Here is a 22,281-nt window from a genome sequence, read left to right as displayed (position 1 = left end):
AGACGGTTGCAAAATAACGGGGAAGGATCCGGTAAATAGCTTGATGGGCCATCCCCGGGCGTCCCATCAAAATGCCTGCTTAGGCCCTTGAGGGGCTTTGGAGGGTGCCTGGGACTGGTTACGCCGGTTGCCCGATGGTCTACGGCCGTTTAGGTGGCCTCTGCGCCCATTATCAGGCCGTGCCCTGGCCTGATTAAATGGCCGGTACGGCTGCTGCCGGAACGACCTCCGCTTGGTAGCCGGTGTGTGCATACCCAGGGTGCGGATGGCGATTCTACCATCTTTGAGGGTCTGAATCCTCGAGTCCGTTTTCTCGGAAAAGAGACCCTTAGTGTCAAAAGGGAGGTCTTGCAGGGTGTACTGGACCTCCGGCGGCAAGGTGGAGGACTGCAACCAGGAGATTCATCTCATGGTCACTCCTGAGGCCAGAGTTCTGGCTCCTGAGTCTGCCGAGTCCAGAGCGGCCTGGAGGGAGGACCGGGAGGCTTTCTTGCCCTCCTCAAGGAGGGCTGAGAATTCCTGTCGGGAGGCTGTTGGGATCAGCTCCGTAAATTTGGAAAGGGACACCAAAGTGTCATAGGTGTAGCGACCAAGGAGAGCCAGCTGATTGGCAATCCGGAGCTGGAGACCACCGGCCGAATATACCTTCCGGCCCAACAGATCCATTCTCCGTGCATCCTTGGATTTTGGCGCTGGAGCGGGTTGCCCATGTCTCTCCCGGTCATTCACGGACTGCACTACGAGGGAGTCTGGAGTTGGGTGCGTGTAAAGGTATTCGTACCCGCTGGGAGGAACCGAGTACTTGCGTTCCACCCCTCGAGCGGTGGGAGGGACGGACGCCGGCGACTGCCAGATGGTAGTGGCATTTTTCTGGATGGTCCGAATAAAGGGTAGGGCCACCCGCAGCAGGGCCTCAGCTCCAAGCACCCTGGTCACCGGGTCGTCATCCTCAGCGACCTCTTCAACGGGGAGGTCAATAGCCTGTGCCACCCGGCGAAGGAGGTCCTGGTGGGCCCGCAAGTCAATCGGTGGGGGGTCCGATGTAGATTCTCATGCCACCGCCTCATCCGGCGACGAAGACGAGGACAGGCCCTGGACCATGGCTTGTGGAGGTGGTTCTTCCAGGGGGTGGGAAGCCACCGCGGCTACGGGATGCTCTGTCGCTACAGGTGGCGGTGGAGCCTCAACCGGTGGTGATGGAGGAGGCCTGCTGACCGAGGCTTCCAGCACCCTGTATTCGGAGCCCCTGGGTCGCTGAGGGAAGGGGAGCCCTTGAGCCTCGTGGTAGGCCCAGGGGGCCCAAAAGCCCCACTGCTGCGGTCCGTGGTCTTGCCCTTGGGGGTCGGCCCGGAGATCTCCACCGCTGTCCGCCTGAGAGGCGACCGAGGGTTGGCGAGAAGGCCATGGGGGGGCAGAGGCGCTCAGGGACTGCGCCGTCGATGCCGCCGGTCTGTCCCTGGACGGTGCCGGGGATTGGTGCCGGTCGTCACGGTGCCGGGAGCGAGAGCGGGACCATCGACCGTGCCGGTGCCGGGCGGTCAACCGCAACCTCGACTGATGTTGGTGGGATCGGCTTTGCGAGTCGCGGTGCCGGGAACGGTACCAGGATCCGGACCTCCTTCGGTACCGACGGTCGGGTGACCGGGACCAGGATCGTCTCCGGGAGTGCGACCGGTACCACGATGCGGAGCGGTACCGGGACTGCAACCGGCGCCGAGACGGGGAGCGGTACCGGGATGGTGATCGGTGCCGGGATCTGGATCGGCGCGAAGGCGACCGTCTCCGGGATCGGGACCAGGACCTGGAACGCCTTCTATCCCGTCTGTCAGGGGAAGGTGGCCTCATCATGGCCGGCTTGCCCACTGACTGTACAGCCCGCACCGGCGGTGCCAGGGGCCGGAGGCTCGGTGCCTCTGTGAGCTCTATGAGCTCTCTCGCCGTCGAGAAAGTCTTGGGCGTCGACGGGAGAGGCAGCTCGACCGCGGTTTGCACCGGGGAGCAGGGCGGTACCAGACTCAACGCCTCTTGCGGCGCCGGAGTCGACGGTACCGTGCCCGGTCTGTGCACCACCACAGTCGGTGCCGGAGGCGGCTGGGTGAGCGGTCCCGGTGCAGGAGGGTTGGAGGCCGTCTGCGCCGTCTTCCGCTTCTTCGTCAGAGAGAGGGAACGGTTCCGGGATGCCGGTGCCGGCTGTAGAGTTTTAACAGTGTCGGTGCCGGACCGGCTCGGGACCGCTGGTGCGCTGCGTGCCGAGGAGGACTTTGGAGCTGCTTGGGTCGGCCCTGCAGGGCTAAGTGCCGACTCCATGAGGAGCTGCTTCAATCTCGAGTCTCTCTCCTTCCTTGTCCTCGGCTTGAATGCCGTGCAAATTGGGCACTTATCTGGTCGATGGGACTCTCCGAGGCAGCGCAGGCAGGAGTCGTGAGGGTCACCAATCGGCATGTGCCGCTGGCAAGCCGAACAGGGCTTAAACCCCGGTGCCTTGGGCATGAGCCCGCACCGGTTGTGGAAAAAGAGGGGCTAGCCCCCCTAATTCCCCTTAATACACTAACTAACTAAATTATTTAACTATCTTAACTAACTATATACACTTATACAAGGAGATACACTAGGGTTGTGGAGGTCAACGGAGCACTCCACTGTTCCAACGGCCGTCACGGGCGGTAAGAAGGAACTGAGGAGCGGACGGGCCGGCGGGGGTATATATCTAGCGCTATAGCGGCGCCACTCCAGGGGGCACCCAGCCGGCCTGCCGGAGTTGCTAGGGTAAAAATCTTCCGAAAAGCCGTGCACGCACGGCACGCACACCTAACTGGAATGCATAGGAGCAACACATCTCGAAGAAGAACCTCAGCTATAGTCTGCTACCCATGAATACTCTTTTTGAGTATTGGCCCATTTTCAGTTTGGGCAAACAGCATTCTGTCAGCTTTGCTTTTTAGCCCTTTGTAATCTTACCCAAACTGCTTTGCTAAAGAAGAGATACAGTGAGCATGGCTGAGACATGAGGAAAGCTATATGGTGCATTTGTGTGTGCATGCATACACCACATATGCTTATTTTTGTATATGTGAACATTTGTGTGTACATACCCTTGGCATGAACAACATAACAGAAACAGTACAAAGACTGAAAGTAACTTCTACGCTCTATGCTCAACAAATACACACATCTAATTCTTTATGCATGGACTTGCTTGAGTATTATGAATCAAAGCATGCATAAAATTGTGTGGCATACACTCCCAAGTCTGAAAATTAGTGATGTATTTGCACACACTTCAACTACTTGAGTTAAATTACCTACACCAGTTTCTCTTGAGTTTGTACCAGGTTCCAGACTTACCAACAGTTTGAGCAGCCAAAACCGGGACTTGTAGTACAAAGTTTTGGTGGGGTTGATGAGGAAAAGCAACATGAATCCATACAAGATGAGTGGATTCACCTGCATAGGGACATGGGTAAATTCACTATATATACATGCCAGCAGGCTCAGGCACCACAACATCCCAAGGAATCCAGCAATCTAATAAAAGATGGAGGAGAGAAACAAAGTTATACACCTGATGACTTTAGGCAATTCTGAATTCCATACTATAGAACCCAAGGAAGAGCTGCTTTCATCACTATAATCAAATTAGTAACACATCAGTAACCTCCTTTTCTTGACTTAGGAACATAAGAACAGCTTACAAGGTCAGACCAAAGGTTCATCTAGACCAGTATCCTGTCTTCTGACAGTGGCCAATGACAGGTGCTCCAGAGGGAATGAACAGAACAGATAATCATCAAGTGATCCATCCCATCACCCATTCCCAGCTTCTGGCAAACAGAGGCTAGAGACACCATCCCTGCCCATCCTGGCTAATAGCCATTGATGGACCTATCCTCCATGAATTTATCTAGGTTTTTTTTTTAAACCTGTTATAGTCTTGGCCTTCACAACGTTCTCTGGCAAAGAATTCCACAGCTTGACTGTGTGTTGGGTGAAGAAACACTTCCTTTTGTTTGTTTGAAACCTGCTGCCTATTAATTTCATTTGGTGACCACTAGTTCCTGAGTTATGAGAAGGTGTAAGTAACACCTCCTTATTTAATTTCTCCACACCAGACATGATTTTGTAGACCTCTATCATATCCCCCGTTAGTTGTGTCTTTTCCAAGCTGAAAAGTCCCGGTCTCATTAATCTCTCCTTATAGGGAGGCTGCTCCAAACCTCTAATCGTTTTTGTTGGCCTTTCCTGAACCTTTTCTTGATAGTTATGTTACAATTCATTCCAAGGAAACAGGACGATTTATTCTGCTGATACTTAAAATGCACAGTGGCTCCCGTGGCTTTGTCAAGGCTGAATCCCCACTCTGAGTACAGAAAGTGGGGGCCTGCAAGGATTATAAAAATTAATACTTGCCACTCTCCAGGCTTGTATTAAACTCCCAAGGTTACAGCTTTTCTCTGACCTTGACTTGGTAAATGCTGCCACCACCACCCAAATGCAAAAAAACCCCTTGGACCCAGGAAGGAGCACTTGGGAATTCCTCCCTGTGGGATACCCTCAAGCCCTTTCACACCTCCCCCGCCTAGGGAAAGAGCTGAGAAAGAAAACAAAGGAAATTAGCTGTGGCTACCAGCTAATCAAACAACATGCACAAACCTCTTAGGACACCAAAAATCCAATCCTGTTCTTAAAAAAAGGTAAATTTTATTAAAAATAAAAAGGAAAACAATACATCTGGAACTTAAGCTTTTGCTAGATTTTAAAAGAGCAATTTCAAAAATCAATCACCCAAAATAGCTTTCTTGGGGGTTCAGCTTAAAGGTTACAAGCAAACAAAAGCATCAGGTGTTAGCACAGAGGAGCTCCACAAGCCAAAATAAGAAATAAACCTGATTGTATCTAACTAAACATTCCCTATTCAAATAATTTCTTCTAGGTATGGAAGATGAATTTTTATACCTGGTTCAAGCCTTACACAGAATTCCTGCTTATAGCATTGCTGCTCCGTCCCCTGCAGCCCAGAGAACAACAGACAAAAGGAAAGTTTCTTTCCCAATTTTAAAAAGTTCTACCTTCCTATTGGCTCTTTTGGTCAGGTGCCCACTCCTTTCCTTTTACCTGTGGACTTATTAACCCTTTACACATAAAGCAAGCAGAGAACAGACCAAGATGGATTTTACAGCTAACTGGCTGGCTGGGTGTCCATCAAAGGGAGCTACTCCCCCCCCTCCCATGTATCACATGCCCCCCAAATCACAGAAGGTGCTGGCCAGCCTGGTTCAGGTTGGGTGCACATCGACTGGGATTTCTTCCTGGAGGTTTAGGAAACAGAGTTAATAAGATACATGCACCTCTAACTTTACTAATAATTACATGAAGAACTAAACAGTACTTTTTACATTTCAAGGACTACAATGACTTAGAATGCAGAGACATTTTTACCCATGTGATTCTGGGAGACCTTCCCGGAAGAGTGCATCAGCCACTTTGTTAGAGGCTCCTGAAATGTGTTGTATTTCAAAATCAAAGTCTTGAATAGCAAAACTCTACCAAAGAAGCTTTTTGTTAGTCCCCAAATGTATGGGTGTAGCTGCTCCAGAGCATACACAATGGCATAACATTCTTTTTCTGAGACTGACCAGTGTCCTTCCCTCTCGGAAAGTTTTTTGCTGAGAAACACAACAGGATGGAATTGTTGATCTGGTCCTTCCTGCATTAAAACTGCTCCCAGACCACGCTCAGACTGCGTGGTTATGACGAATGGTTGGTTGAAGTTCCACCTTCCCATTGGCTCTTTTGGTCAAGTGCCCACTTTTACCTGTGGGCTTCTTAACCATTTACAGGTAAAGCAAGCAGAGAACAGACCAAAAGGGATTTTACAGCTAACTGGCTGGCTGGCTGTCCATCAAAGGGAGCTATTCCCGCCCCCTTCATGTATCACAGGCTTGTGCTGCTTACCTCAAAGAGATGCTGATGGGACAAATTGCTGCGGGGATTGAGTTCAAAGATGAGGACATGATTCACTCCAGCATGCCTCCAGCCATACGTATTGATACCCAGGAGGAAGAGGAATTCTATCAAGAGAAAGCCACCTCGATAGATTCTCACCAGTGGCCACACCTTTGGTCCATCTATAAAAAACACACCTGACAGAGAAAATAAGTGCTTAATGATATAATACATGCCATGTTGCAGGCCAAAACAATTCTCTGCTTCTTTATGCTGATCCTAAGGTAAACAGCAGATAATATACATACCCCAGAAGAAAAGGGTAGTACTCTTAATCCACAGGCTCGTATTCTAGCTATTAGAACACAGTGGGGAACCAGGACTCTTTGCCCTAAATCCAGATTAAAGTTCTGACTTGCTTTTTTCTTGGGGATGGGAGAAGATCTGTCACTTGACCTCAGCCAAACAAGAGAAGTTGCATATGGTGGTCTGAGTTTCCTCTTTTTGGCCAAATGATCAAAGTTAAGCTTTATTTGGTACTATACACCTGTCTTCTCAAGCCTCACCTCATAAGTAAAATTTAAGATTTGTCAAACATCAGGGATTCATAGATTATTAAACCAGAAGAAATCACTGTGATCATCGAATATAACTTCTACTGAATAGCAAAGGCCATAGGACTTCCCTGAATTTATTCCTGTTTGATCTAGAGCATATCTTTTAGAAAAAAAAATCCAATCTTAGGTTTCCAGTGATGGAGAATCCACCACAATCCTTGGTAAACTGTTCCAACGGTTAACTGTCCTCACTGTATTTTAAGTCTCCTTTTTACCTCAATTTGCTTCTGCCCTGACCACTTCTGAACATGCCAGTGATTACTAGCTCTGCTCCATCTCCCACTCAGGCCACCAGCAACATCCTACTCCCTTACTGGTAGGAGTGATGTGAAACTGGAGCATTGGTACCTGCAGGAATTGTAACTAGAAGAAGCTGAACATTCTTCCAAGTTTGTGGTTAAGCCAACAAAATCTCAAAGCCTCATTTTTTCTCTGCAAATGGAGGCACAAATATTTTAGCCTCAAACCAAGCCAATGAAATACAATACACACTATTTAAACTAGGGCTAAATCTGTCTATTCACTAAATTCAAGTGAGGTTGGTGAAATGTATATTGCTTCCTTTGTTCAGTCCTACAAGCTTTTGGAGACCCATGTGTTTTTACTGCATCTCAAATGGCAATCAACTCTTTAAAATAGAAGCTTTATCTTTGTCCATCCCAGGCAGCCTTGTAAAATTTTACCCTCCTGATTGCCCAAGGCAAGGTTTCTTACTGACGGGTGAGTTAAATTTTTTTTTCAATCAATTTCAGTTTCATTGAATATTCCCATCTCCCTCCTGCCCCTTTCCCTGCCCAATCTTTTAATTTTTTTTTCAATAGAAAGTCTTGACAGGAGCACCCAATTTAACTTCTCTGTGTCAATTAATTTTTCCTCTACCACACCCTCTCTTATTCAATTCCTCTCAACTAAATAGCTCCAATCTTTTCAGTCTCTCCATATGAAACTGTCTCTAACCATTTTCATTCATCTGGCCAGCATTCATAGTTTATATTGCTTGGAATTACTGAGATAGAAATTATGGATAAGAAGGAATTATTCAAATACTGTCCCTTTAAATTTATATCCAAGAGTGATAATGTTAACAGGTTTCAGGTAACACTGAGCGAAATCAGCAGATGTCTAATTAACATTCAAAAGGATTTTGCCAAAAATGTCCTGAAGAGGGTGACAGCTAAGTTAGTTTACGATATGACTGTGAAAATATACATCTGAACTTTATTTTGAACCAGGGGCATGCAAGATCAGGGGGCTGCTTGCAAATAAAGGGAGGAAACAATTACACATAGAAAGGGACAGAAGGTGGATATCAACCCGTTTACTCTGGGCAAAGAAGACCCCAAAATATTGAACAGGAAACACTGTGAAGAATGATGATGGAGCATCATGAGAATAAATCCCACTTAAAAATTCTTGGTAAAAGGCAAGGACCAGTGGGGATCTTGCCCCACTAGGTGTACCAGAGCTCGGACAGAACCTGGGAGAGAGTTTGAGGGGTCTATTTGTTAAGTCTTAAAAAAAGTCTAAGTGCCACACAAAGTTACAGCACTGTATAAATACTGAAAATAATTATGCATCAGTTTTCACCATTATGTTCTATATAATTTCAGTTGGCCTAAGAGTCAGATTCTGCCTGTATTGAAGAAGGGACAAATGACAAGTCTGACAACAATCAAGAACAGTTTATTGGAGGTGCAACCAAAACCCACTTTTTATGGATGATTCTGCTCAGGAAAATGAAGCACTACTAGGACTTGCCTGAACTAGATAGCAGTATGGGCAGATAACATGTAAAATCTTCCCTATATTGCTCTGTCAATGCACTCTAACCGTGACCTGCAACTCTATTGTTACTGCAATCCTGACTTCTTGAGAAGAGACAGTCATTTATGGCAAAGTATGTAGCACCAGTACAGACAGAGGTTATGTTCTCACCAATGTAGAAACATTCATATACTTGGGCAGTACCATCAGCCAGGATGGTGGAACAAGCCAGGATATCCAGAACAAAAATCAATAAAGCCAGGAACACATTCAAGAGCTTAAATAGAGTCTGGAAATCATCAAAATACAACACCAAAACCAAACTCAAGATTTATCAGAGCCACATACTTTCAACATTACTTTATAGTGAAGAACACTGGGGAATGAGAAAGTACGACATGTCCAAACTGTCTTCATTCCATACAACCTGCCTCACAAAAATCCTCCATATCTTTTTGGCCCAGAACAATCTCAAACCAAGCTCTATTGACACAGTGCAGCCAAGAGGATATGAGCACCATCATTGCCAGGAGGCACTGGAGATGGATTGGCTACGTGCTTCGGACAGAAACTGATTCCATCACAAGAGCAGCAATAAGATGGACACCTGAAGGCAAGCGAAAATGAGGCCACCCGAAAACAACATGGCGAAGAGCTGTGGAAGGCGAGCTGAAAAACCTGGGACAGAGCTGGGAAACCATCGAAAGACTTGCCAGAAACAGATAGGAGCAAAGGAGCTTTGTCGCTGCCCTAAACGCCAGAGGCGTAATGTGAACATGATGATGGTGATAATTTAGCACTTTTGTGGTGTGTGTAAATGAAGACTCAGATAAGAGCACCATGATAGTGTTTACTTGTTACCCCCACTTTTCTATGTTCAAAGACTGAGTCGAAAGGCTTGCCTTACTAACCTGCTATTCACCTAGCTCTAATACCTCAGGTTAGCCCAATTACTAATGTCAACAATAACATGGATTTAGCTGTTACACTTTCACCAACTGATACTTGGTAGACAAATTAAAGAGGCATTCAGAGTGTTAACAGATCAGAGGTTTTCTCTGTTCTGATGCCCCCAACAGGGTCAAAACCTGTTTCAGTTCTATTCAGTTTCTGATATTGCATTTAGATCCATGATGACATGTTGATTTCTCTTACAAATCCTGTTCAAATATGTTGCAGAACTGAAGTAATTAGAGTTAGGGTTTTTCTCCTCCCCAAGACCTTGCTATGATTTGAATGCTCTAGCTTTGTCCCTGTACTATGAAAATTATACAAACTCTGAATTAGCAGCTTCACTTCACTAATGTATTAACAATTCCATGTTCACTAACATCTTGAGAGATGCTAATATAGAAAAGCGAGCATCACATGGATATTTCATGGTATCCCAATACACTAGTCTGTTCTATTACCAAATTCTGTATTTTTACAAGTGAAGATGACCCTTGCTATTGTGAGAAAGAGTGCTACTCATGAGGCATTGTGTAAAATCGTACTTGTTAATAAGTAACAGATCATACCCCTGCTTCAATATACTTTCAAAGCCATCTAGACTCTCAGGAGCTATAAAACATTTAGATACGGCAGCAAATAAGATGTGACACGGAGGGGGCCATGTCCCCATAGGAGTTAGTGAAGGACAGTCTACCCTATTAAAAGGACTCTCTCTGGTTCCGATTGTGATAGCGATAACCATTGTGGACTTCAGGTTACTCAAAAACACAGATCTCCAGGTGATGTTAATTTTTTTAAAATCAGAAGGTACGGTTGGTGTGTTTTGTAATTGAACCTCCCAAGTTCTAATGTCTGCCCTGAGGCATTATACATTTATAGCCTTGACGTCATGTTTGTACCAAGCAGACTCTCAAAACACTTTGGTAAAGGTTACTAATATGTTAGCAAAGTAGCAATTTTTTAAATTAACTTTATAGCTGCAAGTACCAGTACAACTTTTATTTTCCCAATATTTGTAGAAACTCACAGGTTCCAGGTCATGTCTCCTGATGGAAGCACACTAATTCACATCAGTTTTGGTGCATACGTTTGAAGATGAGGATTGTGGTCATGAATTCATTACTACCATTATGATGCTTTTTCATTCTGAACATTGAAAATACACCAATTTCACATTGCGAGATAAATACAAACAGCAGCTGGCTTTAATGGTATTCACAGCTCTCACAGAGATCAAACATGCAAGCTATAGACAGAAATGTGAAGACAATGTATGAAGTTACATAAACACACACATTAAAAGAGGCCCCCGACACACATGGAGGGTGGTAATAAGAGGTGGTTACTTACCAGTAACTGGAGGTTCTTTGAAATGTGTGGTCCCTATCTGTATTCCAAACGTGGGTGCACATGTGCACTATGTGCCAGAGCCAGAAGGTTTTCTTAGCAGTATCCCGTGACCCACATGTGCATCGTGCATCCCCTCGTGCTTGCAGAAGAGGGTACAATGGGCCGGGTGGATCAACGCTTCGCCAATGACCCTCTTTCCGATGAGTAGCCAAGTCCACAGCAGAGGGGATGGAAGATGGGTATTGGAATACAAACAGGGGGCCACACATCTCAAATGTAAGTAACAACCTCCTCTTCTTCAAGTCATAGTCCCTATGTGAGTTCCAAATGTGGGTGAGTAGCAAGCAGTGATCATTGTGGAGGTAGGTGCGAGGATGTGAGTGGAAGTGCAGTCTGTAGTATGGTGTAACCCACTGCAGCATCCACAGCTGCCCCTTGGGCAATGGCATAGTGGGATGCGCATGTGTGTATGGAGCACGATGTTGCTGCACTACAGATGTCTTGCCATGAGATGTCTGTTAGGCAGACTGATGTGGCTGCTTGCACAGAGTGCGCTGTGACACCATCAGGCGACAGTACACTGGATAGCATTCACAGATGCACCCAGAGACCCATTTAGAGATTCACTAGGAAGAGAGGGCTTGGCCCTTGGATCCATCGGCAATGGTTACAAATATTTTCGTTGATGCACGAACGGCATGGGTCCTGTGGAGGCAGAATGCCAGTGCAAGGTGGACAACAAAGGAGTGCAAGATTCTGTCCACATGGGACAGAAGACAGGGAGGTGGACACACTGATTGAGGTGCAACTCTGACATGACCTTGGGGAGGAACTTAGGGTGTAGCTGTAAGGAAACTATCCTTATGGAATATGGTAAAAGGGGAGTCAGCCATCAAGGCTGCCTGTTCACTGACTTGTCTAGCTGAGATAATGGCCAATAAGAACATCACTTTCATGGAGAGATGGGAGAGGGAGCATGTTGCCAGTGGCTCGAAGGGTGGCTTTGGGAGGGTGGAGAGAACAAGATTCAGGTCCCATGGGGGTGTGGGCTTGAGTACTACTAGTGGGAAGGTACTGAGGAGACCTTTCATGAAACAGACAGTGGTAGGGTTTGTAAACATGGAGGCAACATCTATAGGAAGGGGGGAAGAAAAATATTAAGTGTTGTCAAGTGGACATGTATAGAGCTGAGGGCAAGACCCAACGTTTTGATATTGAGAAGGTAATCAAGGATGACAGGTATGGATATCATACCAGTAGGTGGTGATGGCAGTGAGCCCATAAGATGAATAGTTTCCATTTACCTTGGTAGCAGTCCCTGGTGGATATCTTTCCGCATGGTAAGAATGTGTCGCACCGGGGTGGAGCATGCTCTGTCTACTCCTGAGTCCCATCCAAAAACCAGGCTGTGAGATGAAGAGGGCCTGGATGGGGATGCCAGGAACAGCCCCAATCTCGTGTCAGGAGTGCACGAAGACGGAGTGGCATGCAGGTAGAGAGTCTGAGAAGGTCTATGAACCAAAACTGACACGTCCAGAATTGGACTGAATATTATGGTAGTGCAGTCCCGGTGGATCTTGCATTGCACTTGCGGGAGGAGGGGAAAGGAGGAGGGTGTGCGTAGCAGAGGGGAGAAGCCTCTGATGGCTCCCCTGAAAGAATAAAGGGGCAACTTGTTCTCAGGGGGTGGCGAAGAGACCAAGTGTGGGGTGCCCCATTTGTGGAAGAGAGATCAGAATGTGGCACTGTGCAATTCTCACGTGTAGTTGAGGTACATAATCCTGCTGAGCATGTCAGACAGGGAATTTTGGGTGCCAGCAGGTATGTCACTTGGAGCTTGAATTCACTACCTTAAGTTAGGTGTTAGTGGTGTTTGACCTTTTATTTCTTAGTAACTATGATAAATGAAGGGGGTGGGGGAGCTCCCTTTTATGGGCACCCAGCCAGCTAGCTATAAAATACTTCTTAGAGTTGTTCTCTACTTGCTTTACCTGTAAAAGGTTAAAAAGTCTATCTGCATAGGTAAAAGGAAGGGAGTGGGCACCTGACCAAAAGAGCCAATGGGAAGGCTAGAACTTTTTAAAATTGGGGGGGAAAAAAAACTTTCCCCTTTGTCTGTCTGTGGTGTTCTCCTGGAGAGCAGAGACAGTGCTGGAACTATGCTATAAAAAACTTTGGGGCAGGTATGGAAATCTTTAGATCATACCTAAAAACTACTCATTTAAAACCCCAGATATACATGTAGAGATCAGGAAATGTCTAGGAAGATGCGATTAAGTTTATTTCTGTTTACTTCTTTATGGCTTGTGGACTCCTCTGTGCTAACCCCAAATGCTTTTGTTTTGCTTGTAATCTTAAAGCTGGACCTCAAGGTGGTTATTCTTGATGCTTAATTATTGTAAGTGGGGTTTTTAAATCTAGCAATAGCCTGAGTTTTCAAATGTATTTTCTTTCTTTGTTTTTAATAAAGTTTACCTTTTTTAAGAACAGGATTGGATTGTGTGTCCTAAGAGGCTTGTGCATGTGTTGTTTAATTAGCTTTGTTTTCTCTCTCACCTCTTTAGTGTGTGTGTGTGTGTGTGTGTGTGTGTGTGTGTGTGTGTGTGTGTGTGTGTGTGTGTGTGTGTGTGTGTGTGTGTGTGTGTGTGTGTGTGTGTGAGAGAGAGAGAGAGAGAGAGAGAGAGAGAGAGAGAGAGAGAGCGCGCTTGAGGGGTACCCTATAGGAAGGAATTCCCAGGTGCACCTTCTTGGGTTCTCAAAGGGGTTTTTGCACTTGGGTGGTAGCAGCATCTACCCATCCAAGGTCAGAGAAAAGCTGTAACCTTGGGAGTTTAATACAAGCTTGGAGTGGCCAGTATTAATTTTTAGAATCTTTGCAAGCCCCCACCTTCTGCACTCCAAGTGCCAGAGTGGGGAATCAGCCATGACATGATGGCAGAGTGGTGGGATCATTTTTAACCAGAAGCACAGACCTCGGGATTTTAAAAGGACACATTTTTCCTTTTGGCAGCCTGCAAAGTCAGGGAGATTTTTCTTTTTTTCCTTTTCTTTGCTGCCTGCGGGGGGAACAGGCACGAAAAGGATTCAGCCTGCCGAGCCAGGGAGTCCAACAAGCAGGCTTTTTTTTTTCTAGCTTCGTGGCAACAAAATAGCTATGTTAGAGTAGGGCAGCCCTGTGCATGAGGTTGCGGTCGGGTACTAAAACCCTAGAGCAACCAGTCTTCCCAAAGCCGCATGCCTCGGAGAAGACACACCCAGATCCACTGGGAGGTGGAAGCGAGGAGAGAGGCAAAGCGCTTGGCAGTGAAGATGAAATGCTTGGAGGTGGAAATAGAGCTGAAGCGCTGAGAGCTAGAAAAGGCTAAACTGGGTCAACCAGGTAGTCTTAACAGTCCTTCTCCAGGTACCGCTCCCCATTCCAAGAAATTCCCCACATACAAGGTAGGCGATGATACAGAGGCCTTCTTAAAAATTTTTTGAAAGTGCCTGTCTTGGATACAGCATCCCTCCAGACCAGCATATGGTGGAGCTGAGGCCACAACTCAGTGGACCCTTAGCAGAGGTGGCAGCTGAAATGCCTAAAGAACACATGAACGAGTACAAACTTTTTAAACAAAAGGCCAGAATTAGAATGGGGCTAAAACCCAAGCATGCCTGTCGGCAGTTCAGAGCCCCAAGGTGGAAACCAGACATGGAATTTTCCCAACACGCCTACCACATTGTAAAAAATTGGGATGCCTGGATATCAGGAGCAAATGTTAAGTCTCTGGAAGATTTGTCTCTCCTAATACAAATGAAGCAGTTCTTAGAGGGTGTTCCTGAGGAAATAGAAAGGTACATCCTAGATGGCAGAGGCCTCCACACAGCCAGGGAAACCCCAGATGCCCTCTTGTCCTACTATTCTACTCTCCAACCACCCACCTCGCCCCAGCCCACAGTCTGCTGGGGGACACTTTAAATGTAATGAGCTGGGGAATATGAAGGCCAACTGCCCCAAGAGAACCAGCTGACTGCAACTCATCACCCTGGGGCCCCACCGAGAGCCTTCAGGCCCAGATGCCTTGCAAATACCCCCAGAATGAAGGAATAATAGAATATCAGGGTTGGAAGGGACCTCAGGAAGTCATGTAGTCCAATCCCCTGCTCAAAGCAGGACCAATTCCCAGACAGATTTTTACCCCAGTTCCCTAAACGGCCCCCTCAAGGATTGAGCTCACAACCCTGGGTTTAGCAGGCCAATGCTCAAACCACTGAGCTATCCCTCCCCCCAAAACTGAGTGTGGGCGGGAGGAAGATTACTGTGTGGACAGACACTGGCGCACAGGTGTCCACTATCTACAAATCCCTGGTGGACCCCAAATTCATTCACCCAGAGGCCCAAGTGATGGTGCAACCCTTAAAGGCCAACTCTTTTAACTTGCCTACCGCCAAGTTGCCTGTCCAGTACAAGGGCTGGTCAGGAATATGGACTTTTGCAGTCTATGATGATTATCCCATTCCCATGCTGCTGGGAGAAGACGTAGCCAACCATGTGAGGCTAACAAAAAGGGTGGGGATGGTCACCCACAGCCAGGCTAAACAGGCCTCCACACCTAACCCCATTCCTGAGCCTCCTACAAGGAGCCAGTCAGTGTCCCCTGATACCACAGGCCCAGGGACCCAGCCAGAGGTGATAAAACCAGACCCCAGACCAGAGTCTATGGCAGCAGTTGTAGGTCCAGTTCCTGGGACCCAGCCAGAACCAGCCCAAGGATTAGAACTGGCGGAGCAGTCAGTACCAGAGCCTGTGCTTGCAACCCCACAAGAGTCAGGGGAGCCAGCACAAAAGGGCGCCACAGAGTCTGCACCTGCAGCAGCAGCTAAACTGGCACAAGAAGCTCAACCGGAGCCTGAAATACAACCTAGTGCACCAGCGGAGAGCGGTTCACAGTTGATGGAGACACCCCCATCACCAGCATTGCTTCCAGTGAGACCAAGCCCAAGTCTACAACCCAGTGAGGAACTAATGTCTCCAGCATCAAGGGAGCAGTTCCAGGCAGAGCAGGAAGCAGATGAAAGCCTCAAGGGAGCTTGGACAGCAGCACGGAGCGGCCCACTACCTCTCAGCTCTTCCAATAGGTCCAGGTTTGTTGTAGGATGAGGACTCTTATACAAAGAAACCCTTTCTGGTGGGCACAAGGCATCCTCGGAGACAGTTGGTAGTTCCAACTAAGTATAGGGAAAAGCTCTTGAGCTTAGCCCATGATCACCCTAGTGGACCAAAGACCGTTTTGGGGAAGTCATTTCACTGGGAGGGAATGGGCAACGACGTTTCTACCTATGTCAAGTCTTGTGAGGTGTGCCAGAGGGTGGGAAAGCCCCAAGACCAGGTCAAGGCCCCTCTCCAGCCACTCCCCATAATTGAGGTTCCATTTCAGTGTGTAGCTGTGGATATTCTGGGTCCTTTCCCTAAGAAGACACCCAGAGGACAGCTGTACATACTGACATTCATGGATTTTGCCACCTGATGGCCAGAAGCAGTAGCTCCAAGCAAAACCAGGGCTAAAAGCGTGAGCCAGGGACTGGCAGACATTTTTGCCAGGGTAGGTTGGCCCTCCGACATCCTTATGGATTCGGGAACTAACTTCCTGGCAGGGACCATGAAATGTCTTTGGGAAGCTCATGGAGTGAACCACTTGGTTGCCATCCCTTACCACCATCAAACAAATGGCCTAGTGGAGAAGTTTAATGGGACTTTGGGGGGTCATGATATGTAAACTCGTGAATGAGCACTCCAATGATTGGGACCTAGTGTTGCAGCAGTTGCTCTTTGCCTACAGGGCTATACCACATCTCAGTTTGGGATTTTCATCCTTTGAACTTGTTTATGGTCATGAAGTTAAGGGGCCATTACAGTTGGTGAAGCACCAATGGGAGGGGGTTACATCTTCTCCAGGAACTAACATTTTGGACTTTGTAACCAACCTGCAAAACACCCTCAAAGACTCTCGAGCCCTTGCTTGAGAAAACCTACAGGATGCTCAACAAGAACAAAAGGTGTGGTATGATAAACATGCCAGAGAACATTCCTTCAGAGTAGGTGACCAAGTCATGGTCCTGAAAATGCCCCAGGCCAATAAGATGGAAGCATCGTGGGAGGGGCCATTTATGGTTCGAGAGCACCTGCGAGCTGTTAATTACCTCATAGCATTCCCAGACCCTACCCTAAAACCTAAAATATACCATGTTAATTCTCTAAAGCCCTTTTATTCCCGAGAAATCAAGGTTCTCCCATTTACAGCCCAGAAGAAAGACAACGCTGAGTGGCCTGAAGGAGTCTACTATGAAGGGAAAAGCAATGGTGGCATAGAAGAGGTAAGTATTTCCATAACCCTTGGGCATAAGCAGCAACAGCAAATCCAGGAGCTGTGCATCATCTTCGTGCCAATGTTTTTAGCCACCCCAGGATGGACAGAACGGGCATACCACTCCATTGACACAGATGATGCTTGCCCAATTAGAGCCCAACCCTACTGGATGGCTCCTCAAGCCAAAACTGCAATAGAAAGGGAGATCAAGGACATGTTATGGATGGGTATAATCTGCCCCTCAGAGTGCATGGGCCTCTCCAGTGGTTCTGGTTCCCAAACCAGATGGGGAAATCCGCTTTTGCATGCATTACTGTATGCTAAATGCTGTAACTCGCCCAGAGAACTATCCAATGCCACGCACAGATGAGTTACTGGAACAACTGGGACATGCCCAAACTAACGGGTATTGGCAAGTGCTGCTAGATTACCCAGCCAAAGAAAGGTCAGCCTTCATCACCCATGTAGGGCAGTATGAATTTAATGTGCTCCCTTTTGGACTTTGAAATACACCTGCCACCTTCCAGATACTGGAAGATAACCTTCTGGCTGGATTTTGCGAATCTGCAGACACCTACCTTGACAATGTGGCTATATTCTCAGATTCATGAGCAGAACACCTGGAACACCTCCAAGCTGTCTTCCAGCACATAAGGGAGGCAGGATTAACCGTTAAGGCCAAAAAATGTCAAATAGGCCTAAACAGGGTAACGTATCTTGGACATCAGGTGGGTCAAGGAACTATCAACCCCTTACAGGCTAAAGTAAATGCTATCGAAAATTGGCCTGTTTCCTAAACCTCCAGGAAGAAATCCCAGCTGGTGTGGACCCAATCTAAACCAGGCTGGCCAGCACCATTTGTGATTTGTGGTGCGTGTGACAAATGAAATGGGGGTGGGTAGCTCCTTTTTATGGACAACCAGCCTCTCCTCATGTACGGAGGTGCTACGTGCTCTATAGTGCCCTTTGCAAGAAGAGCATCTGCTTCTTGTTGGACAATGCATTGTTGGGAAGAGTCCCCTGAAAGTGTCCTGGGGGAGGTGTGATCCAGGATATGCAGGGGGGAAGTTCTATGGAGTATCCATGATGGGTGATCTCCAGTATCCAATGGTCCATGGTGATCTTGCCCCAATTGTGGGCAAACAGGGCAAGACGGCCCTGAAAGACAACACGGGGCACCACGGGTGGCAATGAGGAAGTTCACAGTTCTCAACCAATGTGTCACAACTGGAGTTTTGGTTGTTGGTGGGAGAGGGTCGAAGAGGTGGCCATGGCTGAGACTCGGAAACACTGCCACTGGGACCCTGCTGCCTGCATGAGGCATCCTGTTATTGTTGGTAGTAGGCCAGGTAGGGCACGAGTGGGCGAGAACAGAACTGCTGGCGCTGTTGCCTGCTCCATAGAGCTGGGGTATAGATCCCTAGGGCTTGCAATATGGCCCTGGAGTCCTTCAATGAGCAAAGGGACTTGTCCGTCTTTGCATAGAACATTTTGTCCTCTTCAAAGGAGAAGTCCTCAATAGTAGTTTTGACCTCCCGAGGAAAGCCGGATGACTGTAGCCACGAGTTATGGTGCATGACTATTCTTATCGCAAGGGATGAGAGGATGTGTCTGCCACATCAACTGCTACTTAGAGGCCCATCTTGCCAACTAGGCATTCCCTCATCCACCAGCACCTGAAATTGCTGCTGCTGTCTAGTGGCAGTTTGTCCCAGAACTCTGCTAGCCGCACATCGTTATTAATATATTTGGCTAGCAGAGCCTGATAGTTCGTTATGCAAAATTGCAAAGCTGTCGAGGAATACACCTTTCTTCCCAACAGGTCCATACGTTTAGCCGTGCAGTCTGCAGGTGTCGATTTCTGCAGATGCTGGCGTGCCAATTCAGCTGCCGCGTGGATGACAAGAGAGCTGAGGGGTAGGTGGGAGAAAAGAAAATCTGCCCCCAGAAAAAAATACCTACACTCTGCCCTCTTAGGAGTGGAGGCACATGAGGCGGGGTGAGCCACACTGCCTGCGCTGGACTGAGAATGGCCATGTTAATACTGAGTGCAACTCTAGATGGTCCCTGAGGCTGGAGAACGCCCAGGTGCTGGTGTTGGCTAATCCTGAACCTCCTCCAATTGTATCCTCAGGTCTGCTGCCATTCTCTGTAGCAGATCTTGATACTGACAGTGATCGTCTGGCGGAGACAGGGAGGGAGGAATCAGCACCTTGTCTGGTGAAGATGAAGTGGCCGTGGGGACCAGCGGAGTTGGCTCGACATCCACCTCTTCCTTGGAGCTGGACGGTGCTGGTGAAGGAGCATGGATGGAGTGACAGGACACCTGGGAGGGCAGGCAGCGCTGGCAGGTAGGGAGCCTAGGGCACCCAGTATGGTCAAGGGGAAGGTTTCTATGGTTGCAGTGGGTCCCACGAGTACCAATACCAGACTCTCATGACTGGCTCATTTGCCAGTGGGAAAGGTAGTCGGGGGCACAGTCCAAGCTGCAATGAGACATCAGGGAAAAGAAGGGTTCTGTCTCAGAGAACTCTTCCAACTCAGAGGACAGTTCCGGCAGTGGAGGGATTGGCAGAACAGGGAGCTGTGGTGTGGTGCCAGCAGGGGTCTGTCTGACAGTAACAGGAGCAGTTCATCTGCCAGAGCAGGGACCTTGCAGGTAAGTGGAGGTCCAGGGAGGAGCAGAGTGGGCAGGTAGGGAAGTATAAACTCCTCTGCCGGGAGAAGGGGCTCTAAGCAGCCAGGAGGCTGTGGAGTGCCTGTAAAGAGACAAGAGGGCCCCGGTGGCATCTGCAGGGCCTGTTCAAGCAGCACAGAGGTGGTGGCTGGATCCATGATGCAGGAATCAGTGAACGGTCCAGATGGGCAGGTGCTGGGGTGGCCAATGGCACCAGTGGATCCTTCTTGCACCAGACTTTTCCCTCCTCAACCAGGGAAGCTTGGGCACTGGTCTCTGCATGTGACGTCTCACCAAACCTTGCCTGGTTCGGGGAGGAAACACTGCCTGTATGAGCAGTCCACTGCAGGGACCTGCTCTTGTGCCAATGAGAGTACTTCTTACTCTCATGCCTGAGCTTGTCCATCAGTGGTACTGCTGGATCTGGGGCATGGGAAGAGGTCAGAGGGGCACTCACCACCAGGGATGGTCACTCTACCAGCGATTCTGACGGTGCCAGATCTCAGTTCCCAGGGAGGGGGAGCCAATCTCCAAATGCGGGTGACTAATACTAACTACTACTAACTCTAACACTACTATATACAACTATCCAACAGCAGAACAACAACTATGTACAGAAAAAAAAAACAGATGAAGTCACTTTCTTAGTAAAAACTAAGAGCATGAAGGAACAGCAGGTCCCAACTCAGGCCATGTGACAGTAAGAGGGAACTTGAGAGGCATCGACCTGTATTGGCCTATTACCCGTATCAGCTGCAAGCACAAAGGACACCGCTAAGAAAACCTTCCAGCGTATGGCGCACATGCAAACGCATATTTGGAATACATACAGGGACCACCACTCAAAGAAAAAAATTGCGTCTATCAAAGAAAAATAAGGAAAGCAATTCAGCAAACAGCTTCCAAAACAAACATTTTGTCACGAAGATGACTGGATTCAATTTTTAAAATACCTGATTAAAAATTATTTGAAATTGAATACATGGGCTTTCCCTAGTGCAAAGAGATATTGACTGATTTGCTAGCTGTTTCTTTTGCATTATTTAAACAGACTACTCCTCCACTGGAGACAAAAATCAGGCCTTTTTGTATGCAACTGAAAAAGTTTCTTGCAACAAGGCAGAATTCCCACTCTGGACCAGTAACATTAGCCTGATTTCTACTGTTGATGGTGCTGTGTAATGTACCACAATAAGTAAGGGGGTTTTACCTTGATGAGAGGAAGCAAACCAAAATAAATACAAAGCCAGTAGTTCTCAAACTTTTGTACTGGTAACCCCTTTCACACAGCAAGCCTCTGAGTGTGACACCCCTTATAAATTAAAAACACTTTTTTATAAATTTAACACCATTATAAATGCTGGATGCAAAGTGGGGTTTGGGGTGGAGGCTGACAGCTCGCGACCCCTCATGTAATAACCTCGTGACCCCCCGAGGGGTCCCAACTCCCAGTTTGAGAACCCCTCTACAAAGCGCAGGTGATGTGAGGATCGATTGCCTTTTTGTGTGCTTGTCATAATTTACCAACTAAGCAATATACCACCAGGTCAGCTCCATAGGGACCCGGCACTGAAATCCCAGAAATTTCAGTAAGAAACTTTTTAGAAGGATGAAATTGCATGACATAATGCTGCTTGAAACTGGACCCTCAGTCTGTGAACCTGCAGTTTTACAGAAGGCAATACCAATTCCTTCTTCCAGTGAGTCAGTAATATACGAAACACGAATCCTACGAGAACCCCAGGAGAGATAAAGTGGATGCAACTGTCAACGACAAAAGGTCCAGAGGACAAAGAGGTGGTAAAATTTGCATGAGATTCCACCAAGAATAGATGTAAGAAGCCAGTATCATAACTACAGCATGTTATAAAAGCATTACCTACCAAGTCTTCTTACCAGCAATGTTCTGACAAATTCAACCCTGTTACTACTACTCATTCAACTAAGGTAATAAAAGCAAACTTAGAATCAGGCTCTAGGTGTCATTTGGATCCAAGATAAGGATACGTACCTGAAAGTATGATAGTGATGTTCAGCACAATGAATATGCCACAGAACAAGCCAACCCTGAAAGTGGTCCATGCTGGTGCAGGCTGTAAATAGAACAATAGTTGGCTTAAAGGGCAGAATACTAATTTATCTCTAGTGCACATTAATTTTCAGAATAAATGTCAAACCAATTAATGTAGCATTCTAACTTATGTTCTAATACCACCTTCCCCTGTAAGATGAAGTTTCTTAAATCCTAGAAGTACAACACAGCACCAGCCAAGAGCATTATGCAACACCCAAGTGTATTAGCTCAGTGGTTTGAGCATTGGCCTGATAAACCCAGGGTTGTGAGTTCAATCCTTGAGGGGGCCATTTAGGGAACTGGGGTAAAAATCTGTCTGGGGATTGGTCCTGCTTTGAGCAGGGGGTTGGACTAGATGACCTTCTGAGGTTCCTTCCAACCCTAATTTTCTGTGATTCTATGAATGCCTCCTGAGAAATCTGCCAGGTCTTTACATCAGCATTCCAACACAGAAGCGCATGGCCAAAACTATCTATACAAACAGTAAATTTGAAAGGCTAAAATTTATGTCCCCATATTATTCACCTCTCCACCATTACCTTGCCTTAATACATT

The 22,281-nt window shown here is 47.3% G+C and overlaps 1 protein-coding gene across 4 annotated transcripts in view; it reads right to left on the bottom strand.

Annotated features, from left to right (window-relative positions):
* Positions 1–22,281, bottom strand: part of XPR1 (xenotropic and polytropic retrovirus receptor 1) — a 303,371-nt gene that overhangs the window by 37,885 nt on the left and 243,205 nt on the right. For 3 of the 4 annotated variants that reach the window (XM_039483399.1, XM_039483398.1, XM_039483397.1), the window contains 3 exons: positions 21,664–21,745; positions 5,953–6,140; positions 3,346–3,525 (listed from right to left, as the gene is read on the bottom strand). In XM_039483399.1, the coding sequence (XP_039339333.1) occupies positions 3,346–3,525; positions 5,953–6,140; positions 21,664–21,745 (450 nt within the window). The remainder of the gene's footprint in view (positions 1–3,345; positions 3,526–5,952; positions 6,141–21,663; positions 21,746–22,281) is intronic. The other variant, XM_039483400.1, reaches the window with a different exon arrangement.

This window comes from Mauremys reevesii, linkage group 8 (assembly GCF_016161935.1).
Source record: "Mauremys reevesii isolate NIE-2019 linkage group 8, ASM1616193v1, whole genome shotgun sequence".
NCBI lineage: Eukaryota > Metazoa > Chordata > Testudines > Geoemydidae > Mauremys > Mauremys reevesii.
The sequence above is the reverse complement of the archived record's forward strand: the minus strand, read 5'-3'. Positions and strand labels throughout refer to the sequence as shown.